At 47.5% G+C, this 18196-nt stretch overlaps 1 protein-coding gene across 1 annotated transcript in view; it reads left to right on the plus strand.

The window, feature by feature from the left end:
- Positions 1–18196, plus strand: part of CLASP1 (cytoplasmic linker associated protein 1) — a 151870-nt gene that overhangs the window by 129625 nt on the left and 4049 nt on the right. Inside the window, exons 32-38 of the mRNA XM_066575337.1 lie at positions 1228–1371; positions 4747–4853; positions 7663–7813; positions 9180–9426; positions 9511–9701; positions 10063–10191; positions 17694–17900. Coding sequence (XP_066431434.1) covers positions 1228–1371; positions 4747–4853; positions 7663–7813; positions 9180–9426; positions 9511–9701; positions 10063–10191; positions 17694–17900 — 1176 coding nt within the window. The remainder of the gene's footprint in view (positions 1–1227; positions 1372–4746; positions 4854–7662; positions 7814–9179; positions 9427–9510; positions 9702–10062; positions 10192–17693; positions 17901–18196) is intronic.

An 18196-nucleotide genomic window follows, 5' to 3' on the forward strand; every position in this document is an offset into this window, starting at 1 on the left:
TAGAAACCGAAAACCCAAAGGTGACAGGAGGCGCTAGTAACCTCTTATGTCCTTTAAGGTGGTGTGTCCCTCGCTGTCTGCTCACAAATCCCTCATTGTCTGCAGGCTCACATGCGCTGTGTAATTGCACTGAATATATCCTATACACGCTGTGGCCCCCATATTCCTGACACGAGGGTTTGCTAATGCATACATGTGATCACTGCGCACACTGGCTGTTCACTGTGTCTAGCACTGCACTTGTGTCTTGTAACATTTCTTCCGATGTCTTGGTTATAATGTGATGTACACTATCCTAGCTAAAATAATTGGACACCTGAGCAAGAATCACAAGTAGTATTCATTCCCTTATGTTAAAACCTAGTGAGGCCTTCTTTGGCCCTTGTGACATCAGATATTCTACGTGACATACTTTCTACTGCCTGATACACTTTAGCTGGTATTTTCCTCCATTCATCCTGCAAATGTCTGGCAAGTTCTCTCAAAGAAGATGAACGCTGTTCGTATTTCCTGATCCGACGTTCCAGTTAATCCCAGAGATGTTCAGTAGGGTTCAGGTCAGGATTCTGTGCAGGCTAGTCCAATCGTGGAACATCTATATCCTTAAACCAATGTAAAATGGTGTTAGATTTGTGACAAGGCGTGTTGTCTTGTGGGAAGTATGGCCGACCGTTCCAAGAGCATTGCTACATTGTTGGCAGCACTTTATTGTCTAGGATGTCAGGGTAAACCTTCGTTTTCATGGTTCTTTCCATTATAAGACTGAAACCATGTCGTGTAAAACCTCTCCAGCCCATAACAGAACCTCTGCCGTACATAACTGTTGGCACAGTACACTCAGGTGAAAGGCGTTCCCTGGGCTCCTCCACACCCAGGTACCTCCATCTGATCGGAAAATGGAGTAACGTGATTCGTCACTCCATAGAATTTTCTTCCATTGCTTAACTGTCCAGTGACATCGGTCTTCGCACCACTGTAGATGGGCCGATGCATTTTCTTTGAGAGACCTCATCAGATGTTTGCAGGATGAATGGAGGCAGCTGAAGTGTATCAGATGTTAGTAGAAAGTATGCCACGGAGAGTATCAAATGCCAATATTACTACTTTTGATTCCTGTTCAGCTCTCCACTTACTTTCGGTTGCATAGTGTAGATGGTGTCACCAGATCTTGGATGATCCTCACTCTTCTGTCTTTCCTCTTCCTGACTTTGACTTCTTTCATTTTAGGCAGCACAGATCGTTCTGATCTCACTGTTTGAACTGAACACCCCGGAGTTCACCATGTTACTGGGAGCTTTGCCGAAAACATTCCAGGACGGTGCAACAAAACTACTGCACAACCATCTGAAGAACTCCAGCAACAGCAGCATGGTAGGAGCTCTGCTCTGGTGGCTCGGTGAGCTCTGCCCTCGCCGGCTGTGTGTGTCAGTGAGCTCTGCCCTCGCCGGCTCTGTGTGTCAGTGAGCTCTGCCCTCGCCGGCTGTGTGTGTCGGTGAGCTCTGCCCTCGCCGGCTGTGTGTGTCGGTGAGCTCTGCCCTCGCCGGCTCTGTGTGTCAGTGAGCTCTGCCCTCGCCGGCTCTGTGTGTCAGTGAGCTCTGCCCTCGCCGGCTCTGTGTGTCAGTGAGCTCTGCCCTCGCCGGCTCTGTGTGTCAGTGAGCTCTGCCCTCGCCGGCTCTGTGTGTCAGTGAGCTCTGCCCTCGCCGGCTCTGTGTGTCAGTGAGCTCTGCCCTCGCCGGCTCTGTGTGTCAGTGAGCTCTGCCCTCGCCGGCTCTGTGTGTCAGTGAGCTCTGCCCTCGCCGGCTCTGTGTGTCAGTGAGCTCTGCCCTCGCCGGCTCTGTGTGTCAGTGAGCTCTGCCCTCGCCGGCTCTGTGTGTCAGTGAGCTCTGCCCTCGCCGGCTCTGTGTGTCAGTGAGCTCTGCCCTCGCCGGCTCTGTGTGTCAGTGAGCTCTGCCCTCGCCGGCTCTGTGTGTCAGTGAGCTCTGCCCTCGCCGGCTCTGTGTGTCAGTGAGCTCTGCCCTCGCCGGCCCTGTGTGTCAGTGAGCTCTGCCCTCGCCGGCCCTGTGTGTCAGTGAGCTCTGCCCTCGCCGGCCCTGTGTGTCAGTGAGCTCTGCCCTCGCCGGCCCTGTGTGTCAGTGAGCTCTGCCCTCGCCGGCTCTGTGTGTCAGTGAGCTCTGCCCTCGCCGGCCCTGTGTACAGTCAGTGAGCTCGGCCCTGTGTACAGTCAGTGAGCTCGGCCCTGTGTACAGTCAGTGAGCTCGGCCCTGTGTACAGTCAGTGAGCTCGGCCCTGTGTACAGTCAGTGAGCTCGACCCTGTGTACAGTCAGTGAGCTCGGCCCCTGTGTACAGTCAGTGAGCTCGGCCCCTGTGTACAGTCAGTGAGCTCGGCCCCTGTGTACAGTCAGTGAGCTCGGCCCCTGTGTACAGTCAGTGAGCTCGGCCCCTGTGTACAGTCAGTGAGCTCGGCCCCTGTGTACAGTCAGTGAGCTCGGCCCCTGTGTACAGTCAGTGAGCTCGGCCCCTGTGTACAGTCAGTGAGCTCGGCCCCTGTGTACAGTCAGTGAGCTCGGCCCTCGCCCGGCTCTGTGTGTAACCAGCATCCATTCTATAGTAACTGGAGGATCAGGTCAGTATCACTCCTGAAATCTCACATTGTTGCAGGACTATGAAGTAACACTTCCCTGATTACTGCTAAGGATTTACCTGGGATGTCTCACGTATTTGCTGTAAACCAGTACTAATGATGCATTCTTAGGAAGCAACAGGGAACCTGAATTTCCTAGTCAGCCCTGTTATAAGTTCAGATCTCAGAAGCGACTCCGGTAGCGATTTATTAAAGTTGCTTATTAAAAAATTACAAACAAGAACTGACGCCCCATCAGGAAATGACACTTCAATATTGAATAATCTAATTTTCTAATAGACTTTTCTGCTTTAATTCTCCAACATTTTCAAGACTTCTGCCTGCTGTCCGTGGAAACCTTTTTATTTATATTAAGAGGGCGATTCGTACAAGTCTAAGGCCTCCTTCCCACGGATGGATTTCCACGCGGCAAAAATCCTCCGCGTTGCCCGCAGCTATTAGGTTCTATTGAACCTAATAGCTCAATGTTCACGATGCGGAATTCCATCGCTGAATTCCGCACCGTGAAATCTCACGTCCTCACCCGCGGCATGCTCTATTTGCCGCGGGTGTACGCGCCGACTGCTTCCATTGCAGTCAATGGAAGCCGTCCGTCACTCTATCTTCCGCTGTAGCACAGTGGAAGATAGCGTGAAACCGCTTCCCTGCCTAAAGCCGAAGCATCATGCGGGCAGTAGGACGCTGGATCCGCAGGTAAGTATTGGGGTATCTGGGGGGCGCCGTGACGGGTTCCGCCGCGGAATTCCGCGGCGGAGCCAGTCACGGCCGTGTGCAGCCGGCCTAAAAGTTCAGACAGCTGAGGGTTTGTTAAAATTTATCCAGTCCAGACAGTCTCAGATCTCTCCCCTCCTGTGTTGGTTACATTTTGCTTGCACTGATACATTATATCAGTCTGAAGTCCAGGTTTGTAGCAAATCCTGAGCTGTGAGTAGTAGTAGATCAGGATGGGTTTCCAGCCTCTAAATATAAACAAGAATGTTCCCATTCACTTACAGCAAGCTTGTGATAGACACAGTCTGTGTACAGCATGGTCATAATTTATTTTTCCATTATATTTACCTAAAACTGGAGAACCCTTTTTCTTGTTAGGCTGCCTGCAGACGGCCAGGTCAGATTCTGCTGCGAGAATTCTTGCAGCGGGATACGGACCTGTGCCCCTGCAGAGACCTGCGGCTCACTCGCTCCCGGCATCTCCTCTCTGCGCTGTGTGCCGGCGCAGAGCGGAGCCGGCCCGTCACTACTGACATTTCTGTGCGGGCCTCTGCGAGACCTGCACAGAGATAGAACATGCCGCTTTTTGTTTTCCGCACGTGTCTTCATGCGGACAAATCATGGCTGTGTGCATAGGACTGCGTTTTGTAATGCAATCTTATGCAGGCACGGGTAGAAATTCTGCAGGAAATCCCGCCATGGATTTTCCGCCCGGGTGCAGGGGGCCTTACTGTAGGACTGGAATTTAGCAGGCACTCTTGGTAATTGCAGTAGTTGTCTTGTCACATCAGGTGTATACATCCTACTAGAGTATTGACATTATAGATATGACTCTCCCTCTCCATGCCCAGGCAGAGAGCAGCAGGAGGACTTAGTACAACTATAGTCTGCTTTCCCTGGTGATGGCAGCTGATCGCATGGTGGGCTCTTTATAAAATTTGAATACCTTTTTAACAAAGTCATTGTGTATTGCTAGGATATACCATCACTTCATGATTGGTCGGGGCTCGACCTCTGAGATCCCCACGAATTCTGAGAATGAAGGGTCCTTTTTTAGGTTTTTCAGTGGCACCCTGGACACCCAGTGGTTCAGGGATGATCTGCTGGCCCCATTCAGCTGGCTTCACTGCAGTTGGTAAGGGTGCCGCCCTTCCTGGGAAAAGCACTACTGAAGCTCCGCGACCTCCTTCATTCACCACATTGGTAGGGGCTCCATAAGTCCTACCTACACGATTGTAGAGTAATATGTAGAGAACTGAGGAATTTTTCATAGAGTCCTTTGAGTGCTTCGATATTCCCCCTCATCCTGCCAGGACTGTGGGCCTGTTGTTCAGTGTGATTTGTGCAGTGTTTTGTATAATACGTTACAATAACTATCTGTTTCTGCTTTTAGGGATCCCCAAGCAACACGATGGGTCGAACCCCCTCTCGACACTCAAGCAGCCGGTCAAGTCCCTTAACGTCTCCGACTAACTGTTCTCACGGTGGCCTCTCCCCAAGGTATAATCTCCCCCTGTATATAAACATCAGGAAACGACTTTCCTGATTTTCGAGTGCCGCTAGCTGGAGCTTCAGCCTGAGATTTGTTCTTTACATTTGGTATAGACCATCTTTTATTAAAACCAGTGAAACGGACCGCTTTCTGCTGCAGGATTTTGTTATATGCTTTCTGGGATCGGAGGCGTCTAATCACGGACGCCTCCGTGAAGTAAGTCTATTGCCGCATTTAATTCTACAGTGTAATTGGTATCCTGTTCTTGAGCGCTGAGACTGTTTTTTTTTTTCTTTTTTTTGCCGTGATGATGGAAGTGATAGAAAATCCCTGGCATGTCCGATCTATGTACAGATAGTCCCCGACTTGCGAACATTCGACTTACGAATTTCGCTAGATACGAACTATCTGTCCTGCACAGTATGATGTAATGCTACGGCATTACATCATACTGTGCAGGGACCGGGCAGGCTTATATCAAGCCTGATAGAAGCCTGTCCGGTCAGATTGTGGTTGCTAGGCAGCCGGGGGCCTTCTGAAAGGCCCTAGGGCTGTCTATGCAGAGCGCCTATCAAGCCGTGTGCTTGATGGGCACTCTGCATAGGCAGCCCTGGGGCCTTTCAGGAGGTCCCCGGCTGCCTAGCAACCGCACAGCGTCCTGCGATCTCATCGTGGGACGCTGTACGGGCCCTCTGACCGTCGGGTGCCGGCTGTTTCTTACAGCGGGCACCCGGCGGCAGCAGTTCTGACGAGCCGCGCCGCTCGTCAGAACTGTTAACACTTTAAATACCGCTGTCAGAGAGGTATTTAAAGTGTTAACAGTTCTGACAAGCGGCGCGGCTCGTCGGTACTGCTGCCGCCGGGTGCCCGCTGTAAGAACAGCCAGCACCCGACATTGTATTGATCGGGATCCACCCGCGATCCCCTCCATACAAGCATTTGTTCGACTTGCGAACAAATCGACTTGCGAACAGGTTCCTGGAACGGAACCTGTTCGCAAGTCGGGGACCATCTGTATCTGCCAACTCAAAAGACTAGCAATAGATCCCAGAAGGAAAGGCGGTTGGTTTAATGTAGGGGGGGTCGATAGCATCAGCAGCTGCCTCTCTGGGTTTCCCGCCATCTTGCCTGTTGGAGAGTTTCAGCAGCCCTGAGCTTTTTGCGACCTGAATCCCTTATATCGGGGAATAACTCGTCGTTGGGAACGTTGTATAACCCGGACTGGAGAGTGTTGGTGGTCTGATGTTGGATGTTGTGCTTTCTGCTCGCACTGTCCAGACCCTGGACTCACATACAATAGCATCCAAGTCACGGCACAGCAGCTCACACTCTAAATCTGACGGGCTTGTGAATTTGTCCGCTATTTGCTGTCACTTGAACGTGTCGGACATTGCGTGAACCTGCAGCTTTTTTTCCCTCTCTCTCTCCCCCCTCCCCATCTTTTTCTCCTCCGCCCCTCCCTGATCCCTCTCTCCTCATGCTGCAGTCGGCTGTGGGGCTGGAGTGCTGATGTACTCTCAAAGCAACTCCCTCCTCCATCACCCTCCAACCCCACTGTGCCGTCTCACAAGTCGTTCAGGCGCGCGTACTCTCCTAGGTAACTGCTGTCCAACCTGTTGTGTCACAATATTATTGCAGCTCCTCGGGCACCTCCAAAGTCAGACGACAACACTACAGAATGAGGCACAGTTCCGCTTTACCTCCAATCTCATATCAGACGTGTGGTCACACCATGTGCCGTTCCTGCACCTTCTATATCAGGACTCCATCCCCCCGGAGCCATTTACAACCCCTATATATCTGTTGCATCCTTCATATCTCCTGGGGTGTTTTCTCAGATTATTTCCTTTAGTGTTTTCTTCCATTCGGCTCTTTTCATGTCTTTTGGTTCTGTATTTGGAGATCATGGTGTTCGTCTGGTTGTAGGGACACTTGCATATATCTACTGGTAGATCATATGCAGGTTGTGATTATGTACGGGGACAGCTTGTAGCCGCTTCCAGAGCTATCTCTCCAGTAAAGGTGAATAATCTGCTCGTAAGCTCCATTCTCTACAGTTTGCAGAGGAGGCTTCTACTTTCGTCTGTGTCTCCCTCTTGAGATGAGCGTATTCTACACTCACATCACGTTCTAACGTGAAATAATATTGTGACACCCTGTTCCTGTCATCCCTGAATGTCCTGGGTGCACTTGCATGGCATCGCTGGCTGCCACTGTCTGTAGCTTATGTTCACACACACCTACAGGAAAGCATGTATATTATGAGGGTCCCATGTTGGGGGGATTGAGTGCGGTCATCTGGATTCAGGTTCTCGTGGTATTTGGCGGGTGGTTATAGAGCTCAGTCAGTTCTCTGTGTGTTTAGAGCATCATCTACAGTATTTTGCTGCCCCCACAGTACATGGAGCGCTGCTTGCATTGGCGACCGGTGCTTGCGCTCCATGGGTCTGTTCCCTGTATGCATCATCCATGTGAACACCTCATGACTTCATCACTCTTGGGGTAGGAACAGTTTTTTCCTCTATAGGTTTGGGCAGGAAATGTCTTTACCTTCTGGAGGCAGCATGTGCATGCTCTGTGCAGGGGCCGCCATATTGGTGGGATCAGGATCTCATGTTGACTTCATCATTTCCTGCAATTTTTCTCTAACATCTGCCAGTTGACGAGCGTCATTAATGCATCCGCTGCCTGGTTCTCTGGACCTGCTGTCCGCATGAGCGGGCCAGTCTCCGCCTCTCGTGTGTCCGCTTTACTGGAGGGTGATTGTTCCTACATCTTTTCTTAAGATTTCTGTGTTTTGGTTTTTTTTGTCTGCAGTTTGCTGGACTATGACACTGAAAACCTGAATTCTGATGAGATTTACAGCTCCCTCCGCGGAGTCACTGAAGCCATAGAGAAATTCAGCTTCCGCAGCCAAGAAGATCTTAATGAACCAGTGAAGAGAGATCCAAGGAAAGACGGCGATCTGGTAAGAATGCATTCATACACCCAGATGGGATTAGGACATAGAATGCATTACTAGTTCTCTTGGATGCATGAAACGGCACAAAATATATATTTAACCACTTCATAGTTGACATATACACCAATAATTTGTGCCAAGAATGGCACACATCTTTAATACAATTGGCACATTTTGCTGCTCCTTTTGGCCACACAATTTTTTCTTTGACACCATAAGCATGAAAAATGCCACAACCCCTCTAGGTTAGCGCACTGTATTTCCTGGCATTCCAGTCTCTGCTGCCGGAATCGCGGGCACACTGGCACTATTCTTCACGTCTTTTGGAACTGTCCTATCATGACTCCTTGGTGGAGAAATCCATTCAATCTCCTTACAGAAATCTTTGGTATGAATATATTACCTAATCAAGTCCTGATCTTACTGGTATTAGGAATAGAACCTCCCCCCTCAAATACTAGAAGGCTTTCCTGCCATATTCTTACCTGAGGGCTCAGTCACACGGGCGCATCCCAGCGCCGATGCGCCCGTCTTCCTGCACGAAGAAGACGGCCGCAGCGCCGGAAGAAAACACATGACCGGCAATGGAACCGGTCATGTGTTCTTTCTGCCGGCGGTATGGCCGTCTTACCCTGCAGGAAGACGGGTGCATCGTCTCCCGGATGCGCCCATGTGACTGCGCCCTCAGCCCTATTGGTGATAGCAAGAAATTGGAAATCTGCCACTTCTGTCTATTAAAACTTTAACAGAAATGGTTTCCGAGCATTGCCTCTACGAACGTCTATGTTTAACTAAACAAGGTTAGACTCCTCTCCACGTTTCACTCCTGGGATCCTTGGTTACAACATTTCCCCATATAAGTGAACACCGTTTTCCCTAACCTTTATAAGAGGCCTTAAACCAGACTTCAGAATTAATTCAAAGTCCGACTTTGACTTGGACTATAACACCAATGCAACCATCAGACCTGGCTGTCGCAGAAATGTTCCATTTCAATTCAACCGCACATCGCGAGGGTTATTTGCTAAGTTATCCCCTTTTTTTTTCTTGTTGATAGAATTTCGTATTTTTAACTGATAAATCAGATTCCAAGATGTGTGCTAAGATTGGAGGTTGGTTGTTATGTTACTGTAACCTTGTTAATGCAAAACTTTAATACAAATTGACATAAAAAATGTCACAAACCCCAACAGATCTGGCGCATTCCACGAGTGGCGCGATAGACATGCATAGTGTGCAAAGAATGTATTGGGGTAAAATTGTGACCGTAAGCAGACCGACGGCCCATCAGCTGGAGGATCTGTACTTTCTGCTGCTTTGGTCACTCAAGATATGAGGAATATATTAACAAACTTGTTTCCCTTTCCTCCAGGTCTCCCGTGAGGCTGGAATGGCATCTCCTGTAAGTGACCTTCGTGTTGGATCAGACATGGTGGAAGGCGGCCGGATGGCGCTAGATAACAAAACTTCATTGTTGAACACCCAGCCGCCTCGAGCGTTTACTGGGCCGCGTGGACGGGACTACAGCCCCTATCCTTACTCTGACTCTATCAACAGTTATGACAAGACCGCCCTGAAAGAAGCCGTGTTCGATGACGACATGGACCAACTGCGCGATGGTTTGTTGCACCCAAATTTCTATGGATTCTCTGCAGCTTCTTGTCAGTAAAATCTACTAATATGTTCTCCATCTGTCTCTGCAGTTCCCATCGACCACTCCGACCTGGTCGCTGACCTGCTAAAAGAACTGTCCAATCACAATGAGCGGGTGGAGGAGAGGAAAGGAGCGCTGTGCGAGCTGCTGAAGATCACACGAGAGGACAACCTCGGGGTTTGGGAAGAGCATTTCAAAACCATCCTCCTCCTCCTCTTGGAGACTCTAGGAGACAAAGATGTAAGAACTTTTAATGTTCTGGCTGCGGGAAAATATATAATCCGTTTGAGACCGTCTGTTCGGGGTATGAGAAGCGGGGCCTTCACATCAGTCCCTTAATGGGTCGGCGCCACGTGCTGTGAAGAACACAATTGTTTTAGACTGAGAAGTTCTCCAACTTTCTAATTGCTCGTCATTTTAATTTGCTGTCTGTGAATGGAAAGTTTACAGACCTGTGTGAGCCGAACTAGGTCAGGATGGGTTTCACTGGTTGACAACAAGCAGTGACTTTAGTTTGCACATGTGCAGTGTTAGATTTGTGATTCAGTTTTGTTTAATCTGTGGTGACTTTTCTTCTTACCAATTCTTTCCTTTTTCTCAGCATGCAATTCGAGCATTGGCGTTAAGAGTTCTCAGGGAAATCCTGAGGAATCAACCAGCAAGGTTTAAAAACTACGCTGAGCTGACGATCATGAAGACCCTGGAGGCGCACAAGGATTCCCACAAGGAGGTATGGTCACCGTCTTGTCTGTGTTCAGACTAGAGGAGGGGTCCACCCAAAATGCTGAGAGGTGCAGGGAGAGATGATAAACAAATAGCCTAATCTAATAGTCTTTTCATAATCCGAGCATTTCATTTCCATTTTCAATATAACTATTTGCCACCAGTGAATGGAAACTTCTATTCACATCTAGAGGCTGAAAAACTGTCCTCACCTACATCATCCTTGACCTGGACTCCATTGTAAGAAACCCATCCGCTTTTTCAGCTTCTAGATTTCTGCATTAGTTTCCACAGTGGTGAGACATCTTAACTCAAAGTATATAATGCGTAACCTTCGTATGATTCAAATTCGCCTGAACTGGCCCTTTAATTAAACAGTCTGCCCATGCAGCCCTGTGCCTGGCGCACATCACTATATCCATTACGCCGCTGCTTCTGACCTTTCTTCTTGTCTTTCCCCCCTCCACTGTTCACTTTGGTCTCGCAGGTTATAAATGGAGCGTCGCAGGTGAACAGTCAGAGGTTTGTTCATAGATTTGCTGATAACATTCCAGGAGACATTGTGTTCTGGCGTTCGCATGTCTGACAATTTGACCGCACGCCAGGGCCACTTTCCTAGTGAAACTGACTTTGTGCCATCCTGGGCTGTATCTGCAGAGATGTGAACTGAGGATACGGGGCGGCTGCTGCATGTCTCTCTCGCTCATTATGGTAGTTACATTACTCCAACCCGTCATTTAATTAATGGTTTTGGCGTTGGGTGTAGAAAATAAACATCCGCAGGACCCTAAATATTAGAGGTAACCGCTCTCAGGACAGATCCGATCATGTCCCCGCCATCACATAGGAGCACTGACAACAGTTTAGTGTTGTTGCTGTACGTCGTGTGTTGTGGCGCAGTCGCTCGCTCGCTCGCTGTGAGGAGGGGCCGCTGCTCGCAGTGATGTTAATGGAGTTTACTGATTAACATTTTGCTAAAGTTTAGAGCGGGCGAAAACTAATGAAGCCTGAATTAATAGCCTCATTGTCCATTAGAGAGTTCATGCTTTGCAGAGCGCTGTCCCCGCTAAGTTTGTTACTATTTGCAGTATGAAACCCCGTATAGACTGTTACTTTTTCGTGAACACTTTTTTTTCTTTTTCCGTCGAAATGGGCGATTTGTAAGGTTATAATAAGACTTTCTCTGTTAGCTATAAAACGCGTCTGTGGAGTCTGCATCTTCTGTGGGTTAATATTTACAGATACGTTCCTGTGCTTGCAGCCACCGTGACTAATGAGCGAGAGCAGCTACAGAATATGTTCTCCTCATTGCATAGAGGTATTAAGGAAAGTCCTGGGCGCTGCGTCTTCTGGCCTCAGAAGGAAGGTTGAACGATGGCCTTGTGACTTGTTGGCATATTCTGATCCAACAGTCGTTGTGTGTGAAGCCTCCCGCCTTGTCTGACAGCTCAGGTATATTCATCATCGCACTCTCGGGTTACTCCCAGAGCGTCGTGAGATGTACGCAAGCAAAGCATATGACATGAGTGTGCTCATGCTCCAGCAGATGGATGACTAATAAATTGGGCGCTGTCTCCACATTCACTTCCGTGTGTACAGTTGTCTATCAACGATAACTTGGACACTCGGTGCCGCCATATTTGTGATCTCTTTTCAACGCTGCAAATTTCTGTCTGCGTGGCAAACACCCCTGCGAGCATTCTGGGTCAAGTGTGACCCCATAATGCCAAATGTCCTGAGCATGCGCTCCAGAGATGTCCATGTAATGGCATATAGGCAGAGAATTGTTGCCATCATCCGAGCATGCTCAGAGTGCAATTATGGATATGCCTCTAGTATGATCGGCTTTACAACCATGCCATTTACTGCCCCTTTGTTTTCTGTGACCCTACAGACCAAGAGCTTCAGTAGCTTACAAAGGCCAAGTTCAAAGTTTGGGCTTAAGGCGCTCGTATATTCAGGCTTTAGGGGGTTTTATCAGTTGCAAATAGCAATCACTCACTTTCCTTCTTCTAGAATGGCCTTCAGATCTCTCTCTCCAGGACCTTCTGAATCCTTACGTAACCCAAGTACTGCTGCCAGTAACTGCAGCCTCAGGGAGGGCACTCATCCCAGAAAATATCCAAATGCCAAGCCATCGGCGTAGTGATATGGGCTGGCGAGGTACATGCCGCGACTCCTCAACCGGAGGTTTTCTTTGAGCTGCACTGGTGGTAATGTGCTGGTCATGTCCAGGTCAACGAATTGCATGAAGCACGTGGCCAATCAAGCCATAGAAATCTAATGTGGCAGAATATCAGGACAGGCATCAGATTTCTTAGTTGCCATATCTGGTTGGCCCATATTTCCTGCTAGAAGCTCATTACTTCTGGTCACAGATACTACAACCCCCATCTATTAACAGAAAACATCTGAACAGATTCTGCCTGACAGATGGATGACCCCTTCGCTGAAACTAACCTGACAAGTCATCGTCTTCCCCGAGAAATCCTGAGATAAAGGCTTCCTTGTTGTGCAGATTTATTGGATGTAGCAGAGCTGAGCTGCGCAGAAATCTCTCCAAGATCTCGACTAAGTGGCTTTTAACTTTGCGGACTTTGAAAAACTGCAGTCAAACTACAGCAGGGCAGTAATTGCCTCAGCCAGGTCCTTTAGAGGTAGAACTTAATGTAAAGGTTTACGGGCTGTTTACGCGGCGGGACGAACGCCTAAGCGCTCAGCAGGATGATTACGACACAGCACATATCTGAGAACCCGGGAGCCGTCTGCAGTGCAGATATTACAGACAATGGGGTCATGTGTGAATATTTTATATAAAGTGCAAGAACACAAATTAGCTGATCCATTCAGCGGATCTGCTTTGTCTCTATAGGAGTTTACGAGGCCTACAGTGGTGCTCGAAAGTTTGTGAACCCTTGAGAATTTTTCACATTTCTACTTATATTTGACCTAAAAGTACATCAGATTTTTACACAAGTCATAAAAGTAAATGAAAGTCAAAAATATTAGACTTGGGGAAATGAACCAACGTCACCTGTCCGTGAGTGGCAAAAGTATGTGACCCTTTAGTATTAAAGATTAGTAGATAATTTGACAGTGATGTTAGCTGTTTTCAGCTAATAATATAACAATTGGGTGTGAATGGGTGACCTGTTATTTAACCCCTTAAGGACTTGGACTTTTTTACTTCTCCCTACTTTTCCTAAGATCATAACTCTTTTATTCCTCAGCATAGATACATGAGGGCTTGTTGTTTTTTGCGGGTCGAGTTGTATTTTTCAATGGTACTATTTAATGTACCATATAATGTCCTGAAAAACTTTTATAAAACTGTAAGTGGAGTAATATGGCAAAAAAATGAAATCCCACCACCATTTGTAGGGTCTTGTTTCTACGGTGTACAGACTGCTGCAGAAATGACATAACTTTATTCTGAGGGTCAGTAAGATTACTAGGATGCAAAATGTATATAGTTTCTGTTTTTTGCTGATGCCGTTCACTGTGTGGATAAATAATGTGTTACTTTGATCATACTTTTATGGACACAGTGATACCAAATACTGATAATTATTACGCCTTACGCAGAAAACAATGAGCTTGGCAGCTGTAAATTGCAGGGTGGTGTTGTCTGTTTCTGTGTTTAATGATGCAAAAATCAACTACCTCCGTTTTCCCGTCCCGAAGTGAACATGGCGGCATCCCCAAAGAAGGTCAGTGTGGAAGGGCAGAGGACCATAATCAAGTTCATGTTTCTCCAAGGGACAGGTGCAGAGCAGATCCATGATGAAATGTCACAAACTTTGGGTGACAGCGGCCCTTCATATGCAACAGTTAAACATTGGGTTGTAAATTTTAAAACTGGCCATTTCAGTGTTGAAATTGAGAAACCCAGTGTAGAAGGCCTGTCTGTCTCCTTGCCTGCAAATGGGAAAGCTATCCATGACAGGACCATGGAGGACCGCCGAATATCAGCCAAAATTATTGTTACATATCTGGGGATATTGGTGAGTTGGTGCCATTATCCACAACGACCTGGGAATGAGAGAGCATACAGCCAAGTGGATCCCAAAACCTTATGACAACCCAACAGAAGAGGAGACGTTTGGATACATTGGTGGCTGTTTTGGAGCATTCTGCAAGAAATGAGTCAGATTTCTTGGACTAACTGGTGATGAGACTTAGATCTACTGTTATGGTCCAGAGACAAAGGAACACTTCAAGGAATCGAGGCACAGCGGTTCCCCCTAGGCCAAAGAAGTTCCATGTACAAAGGTCAGCGCAGAAGCACATGACAACCATTTTTGAGTAAAAGAAGGTAGTTCTGCTCGTGGATGACCTCCTGAAGGGTTTGAGTATCAATGCAGCATATTACTGTTCGTTAGGCAAAATATTTAAGGAAAAACATTGAGGAAAGCTCTCCAAAGGTGCCATCCTGTTGCATTACAATGCCCCGTCTCACACTGCAGGTGCAGTATTGCAAAAATGACCTCCTTTGGCTTTCAACTGATGCCCATTCCACCTTATTTGCTCGTCTAACTACCATCTGTTCCCCAGTCTCAAAAAAACACCTAAGGCCCAATGTCCAAGGGCAGATTTGAATTGCAGAGGTTTGCAGTTCAAGCAGTCCATAGAGATTAATGCGGCGTCCGCACTTAAAAACCTGCAGATATGATTTATCTGACTTGCGGATGGCACGCGCGAAAAAGAAATTGCAGCATGTTCTATTTTACCACGGATGACGCGCTGATGGGCTCCATTCATCTCTATGGAAGTGAGTGATCCGCAGTTCATGCGCAAATACAGTTGTGGATGCACTGCGGATTTGAAGGTTAAATTCAATTAGGGAGATGGGGTTGCGGATTTTTTCAGCTTTGCATCCGAATGAGGAAAAACAACAATCCGCAAGCAAATAAAAAATCAATTTAACAATGATTCGCAGTGCATCTGCTGCGGAAATCCGCATGAAGAATCTGCGCATGCCATGGACATGAGGCCTAAAGGGACAAGGGTTTGGAGTGTTCCAGAGGCAACTAATGCTGCAAATGAGTGGTTTGACTGGCAGTCGGAAGAATTCTATTTGCAGGGACTTAAAAAGCTGCAGGAGAGATGTGGCAAGTGCATCGACATCCTGGGGAATAGGTAGGATAGTGCGGCAGTTTCAGCTTCTTAGCTCAATTTTTTTCTGGGTTTTGTTAAATTTGTTTTAGTCCCCATTAGGGAGAACAATTTGGAATGGTTTGATCGCTCCTGCAGTATATAATATTCCGCGATCTGACAGGCAATCTGCAGTGGCAGCCCTAGGGGCTTCCAGAAGGCCTCCGGCTGCCACGGCACCCCGCAATCTCATCGCGGAAAGCCGATTGAGACACCTGAACTTCAGACCATTTAAATGGCATGATCAGAATTGATGGCAGTATTTAAACAGTTAACATCTCCAATTAGCAATGCTGCTGATTTACGTCCTGAAGCGTTAGGGGGTTAAAGAACAGGGATCCATCAAAGTCTGATCTTCACAACACATTTGTTGAAGTGCATTATGGCACAAGCAAAGGAGATTTCTGAGGACCTCAGGAGAGTTGTTGATGCTCATCAGATTGAAAAAGGTTACAAATCCATCTCTAAAAAGTTTGGGCTCCACAAATCTCCAGTCACACAGACTGAGTACAAATGCAGGAAATTCAAAACCATTATTACCCTACCCAGGCATGGTCGACCAACAAAGATAACAGCAAGAGCAAGGAGTGTAACAGTCCATGTGGTCACAAAGAAGTCCAAACGTACCCTCTAAGTAACTAAAGACCTTTCTCACATTAGCTAATCATGTTCGTGAAGCCACTATCAGGAGGACACTGAACAACAATGGTGTGCATGGCAGGATTACAAGGACAAAGCTGCTGCTCTCCAGAAAGAGCATTGCTGCCCATCTGCAGTCTACTAAACTTCACTTGGGACAAGCCAGAGAGCTGCTGGAACAGTGTTTTGTGGATAGAGGAGTCCAAAATTGAGCTTTTTTCCTTAAACGAAAAGCGTTGTTTGCGGAGAGAAAAAACCTGCATTACAGAAGATTAACCTTTATACCATCTGTGAAACAGTGGTGGTGGCATCATGGTTTGGGCCTGTTGTGGTGCATCTGGGGCAGGGCGGCTCGTCCTCAATGATGGAACAATGAATTTTGGAGTATACAAGCAAATGTAAGGATATCTGTCCGTGAGCTGAAACTTAAAGGGGTTGTCCCGCGGCAGCAAGTGGGTCTATACTCTTCTGTATGGCCATATTAATGCACTTTGTAATATACATTGTGCATTAATTATGAGCCATACAGAAGTTATAAAAAGTTTTATACTTACCTGCTCCGTTGCTGGCGTCCTCGTCTCCATGGTGCCGACTAATTTTCGCCCTCCGATGGCCAAATTAGCCGCGCTTGCGCAGTCCGGGTCTTCTGCAGTCTTCTATGGAGCCGCTCGTGCAGAATGCAGGCTCCGTGTAGCTCCGCCCCGTCACGTGCCGATTCCAGCCAATCAGGAGGCTGGAATCGGCAATGGACCGCACAGAAGAGCTGCGGTCCACGGAGACAGAGGATCCCGGCGGCCATCTTCAGCGGTAAGTATTGAAGTCACCGGAGCGCGGGGATTAAGGTAAGCGCTCCGGTAAGCTTTCTTTACCTCCCTGCATCGGGGTTGTCTCGCGCCGACCGGGGGGGGGGTTGAAAAAAAAAAAACCCGTTTCGGCGCGGGACAACCCCTTTAAGAGAATGCGGGTCATGCAACAAGACAACGACCCAAAGAACACCAACCATTCTTTTTTGGAATGTTTTGAATGGCCAAGTCAAAGTCCTGACCTTAATCCTATGGAAATGTTGTGGGAGGACCTGAAGCCAGCGGTTCATGGGAGGGAACCACTAACACAACAAAGTTAAAGCTGTTTTGTATGGAGGAATAGGCTAAAAGGACTTTATCAGCAATTAAGGTTTAGATGTTTCTTGCTGCACAAGGGAGTCGCACCAGATACTGAAAGCAAAGGTTCACATACTTTTGCCACTCAGACATGTGATATTTGATTTTCCTCAATAAATAAATTACCAACTCCAATATTTTTGACTCGATTTGGTTCTCTTCGTCTACTTTTAAAACTTTGTGAAAATTCTGAGGGGTTCACAAATTTTCGAGCACCACTGTTTATTCAGCTGCCTTCTTAAATGGGATTTCAAATTTTGTATAAAACTTCTCAACACTGAAGATAGGTTACAATTCTAGCTAATCCGGACTACTCTCTGAGCTGGATGCGATGAAACAAACCCTAAGCTGAGTTGGGTATTAATCATTTGGTGTAAAGAATCGATGGTTGAAGTTAATCTTCCGTTACACAGAACCTCCGTGTTACGGATGAGGCTGGGTGTGTTCTATAGCTACAGGTATTGTTTCCTTGCGTCAGGATGAGAACAACTTCAATCTATGCAGAAATTATGAACTTGCTGGTATTTATTCTGGTGCCGATTGTTGTGTTTTTCAGGTTGTCAGAGCAGCAGAAGAAGCCGCCTCTACCTTGGCCAGCTCCATACACCCGGAGCAGTGCATCAAAGTGCTGTGTCCCATCATCCAGACGGCCGATTACCCCATCAACCTTGCTGCCATCAAAATGCAGACAAAAGTCATTGAGCGCATTTCAAAAGAGTCGCTGCATCAGATTCTGCAGGATATCATCCCCGGCTTATTACAGGTGACCCCAAAAACCACCTCCCATGTTGTAGTTATGTACAGAGATGATGGAGTTGAGTTGTTGATGATGATCATCCCGAGTGACACCGAGCTGCTCTCTGTATCACTAGCAAATTTCAACATCCGTTCTTTTTGGTTTCGTATTTTCCATCACAGGGGTTCCCCTATAAATCATTAGTAACAGAACCACTGGCTTCAGGTGTTAGGGGAGTCAGTGTCCAGGTGTCTGTCCCCCTCCTGAAGGCTGAAGGGGTGCCATGATGATGGGAGCTTGGAGGTGGATGCTGTCGTCTTTTA

This window comes from Eleutherodactylus coqui, chromosome 8, assembly GCF_035609145.1.
Source record: "Eleutherodactylus coqui strain aEleCoq1 chromosome 8, aEleCoq1.hap1, whole genome shotgun sequence".
Classification (NCBI taxonomy): domain Eukaryota; kingdom Metazoa; phylum Chordata; class Amphibia; order Anura; family Eleutherodactylidae; genus Eleutherodactylus; species Eleutherodactylus coqui.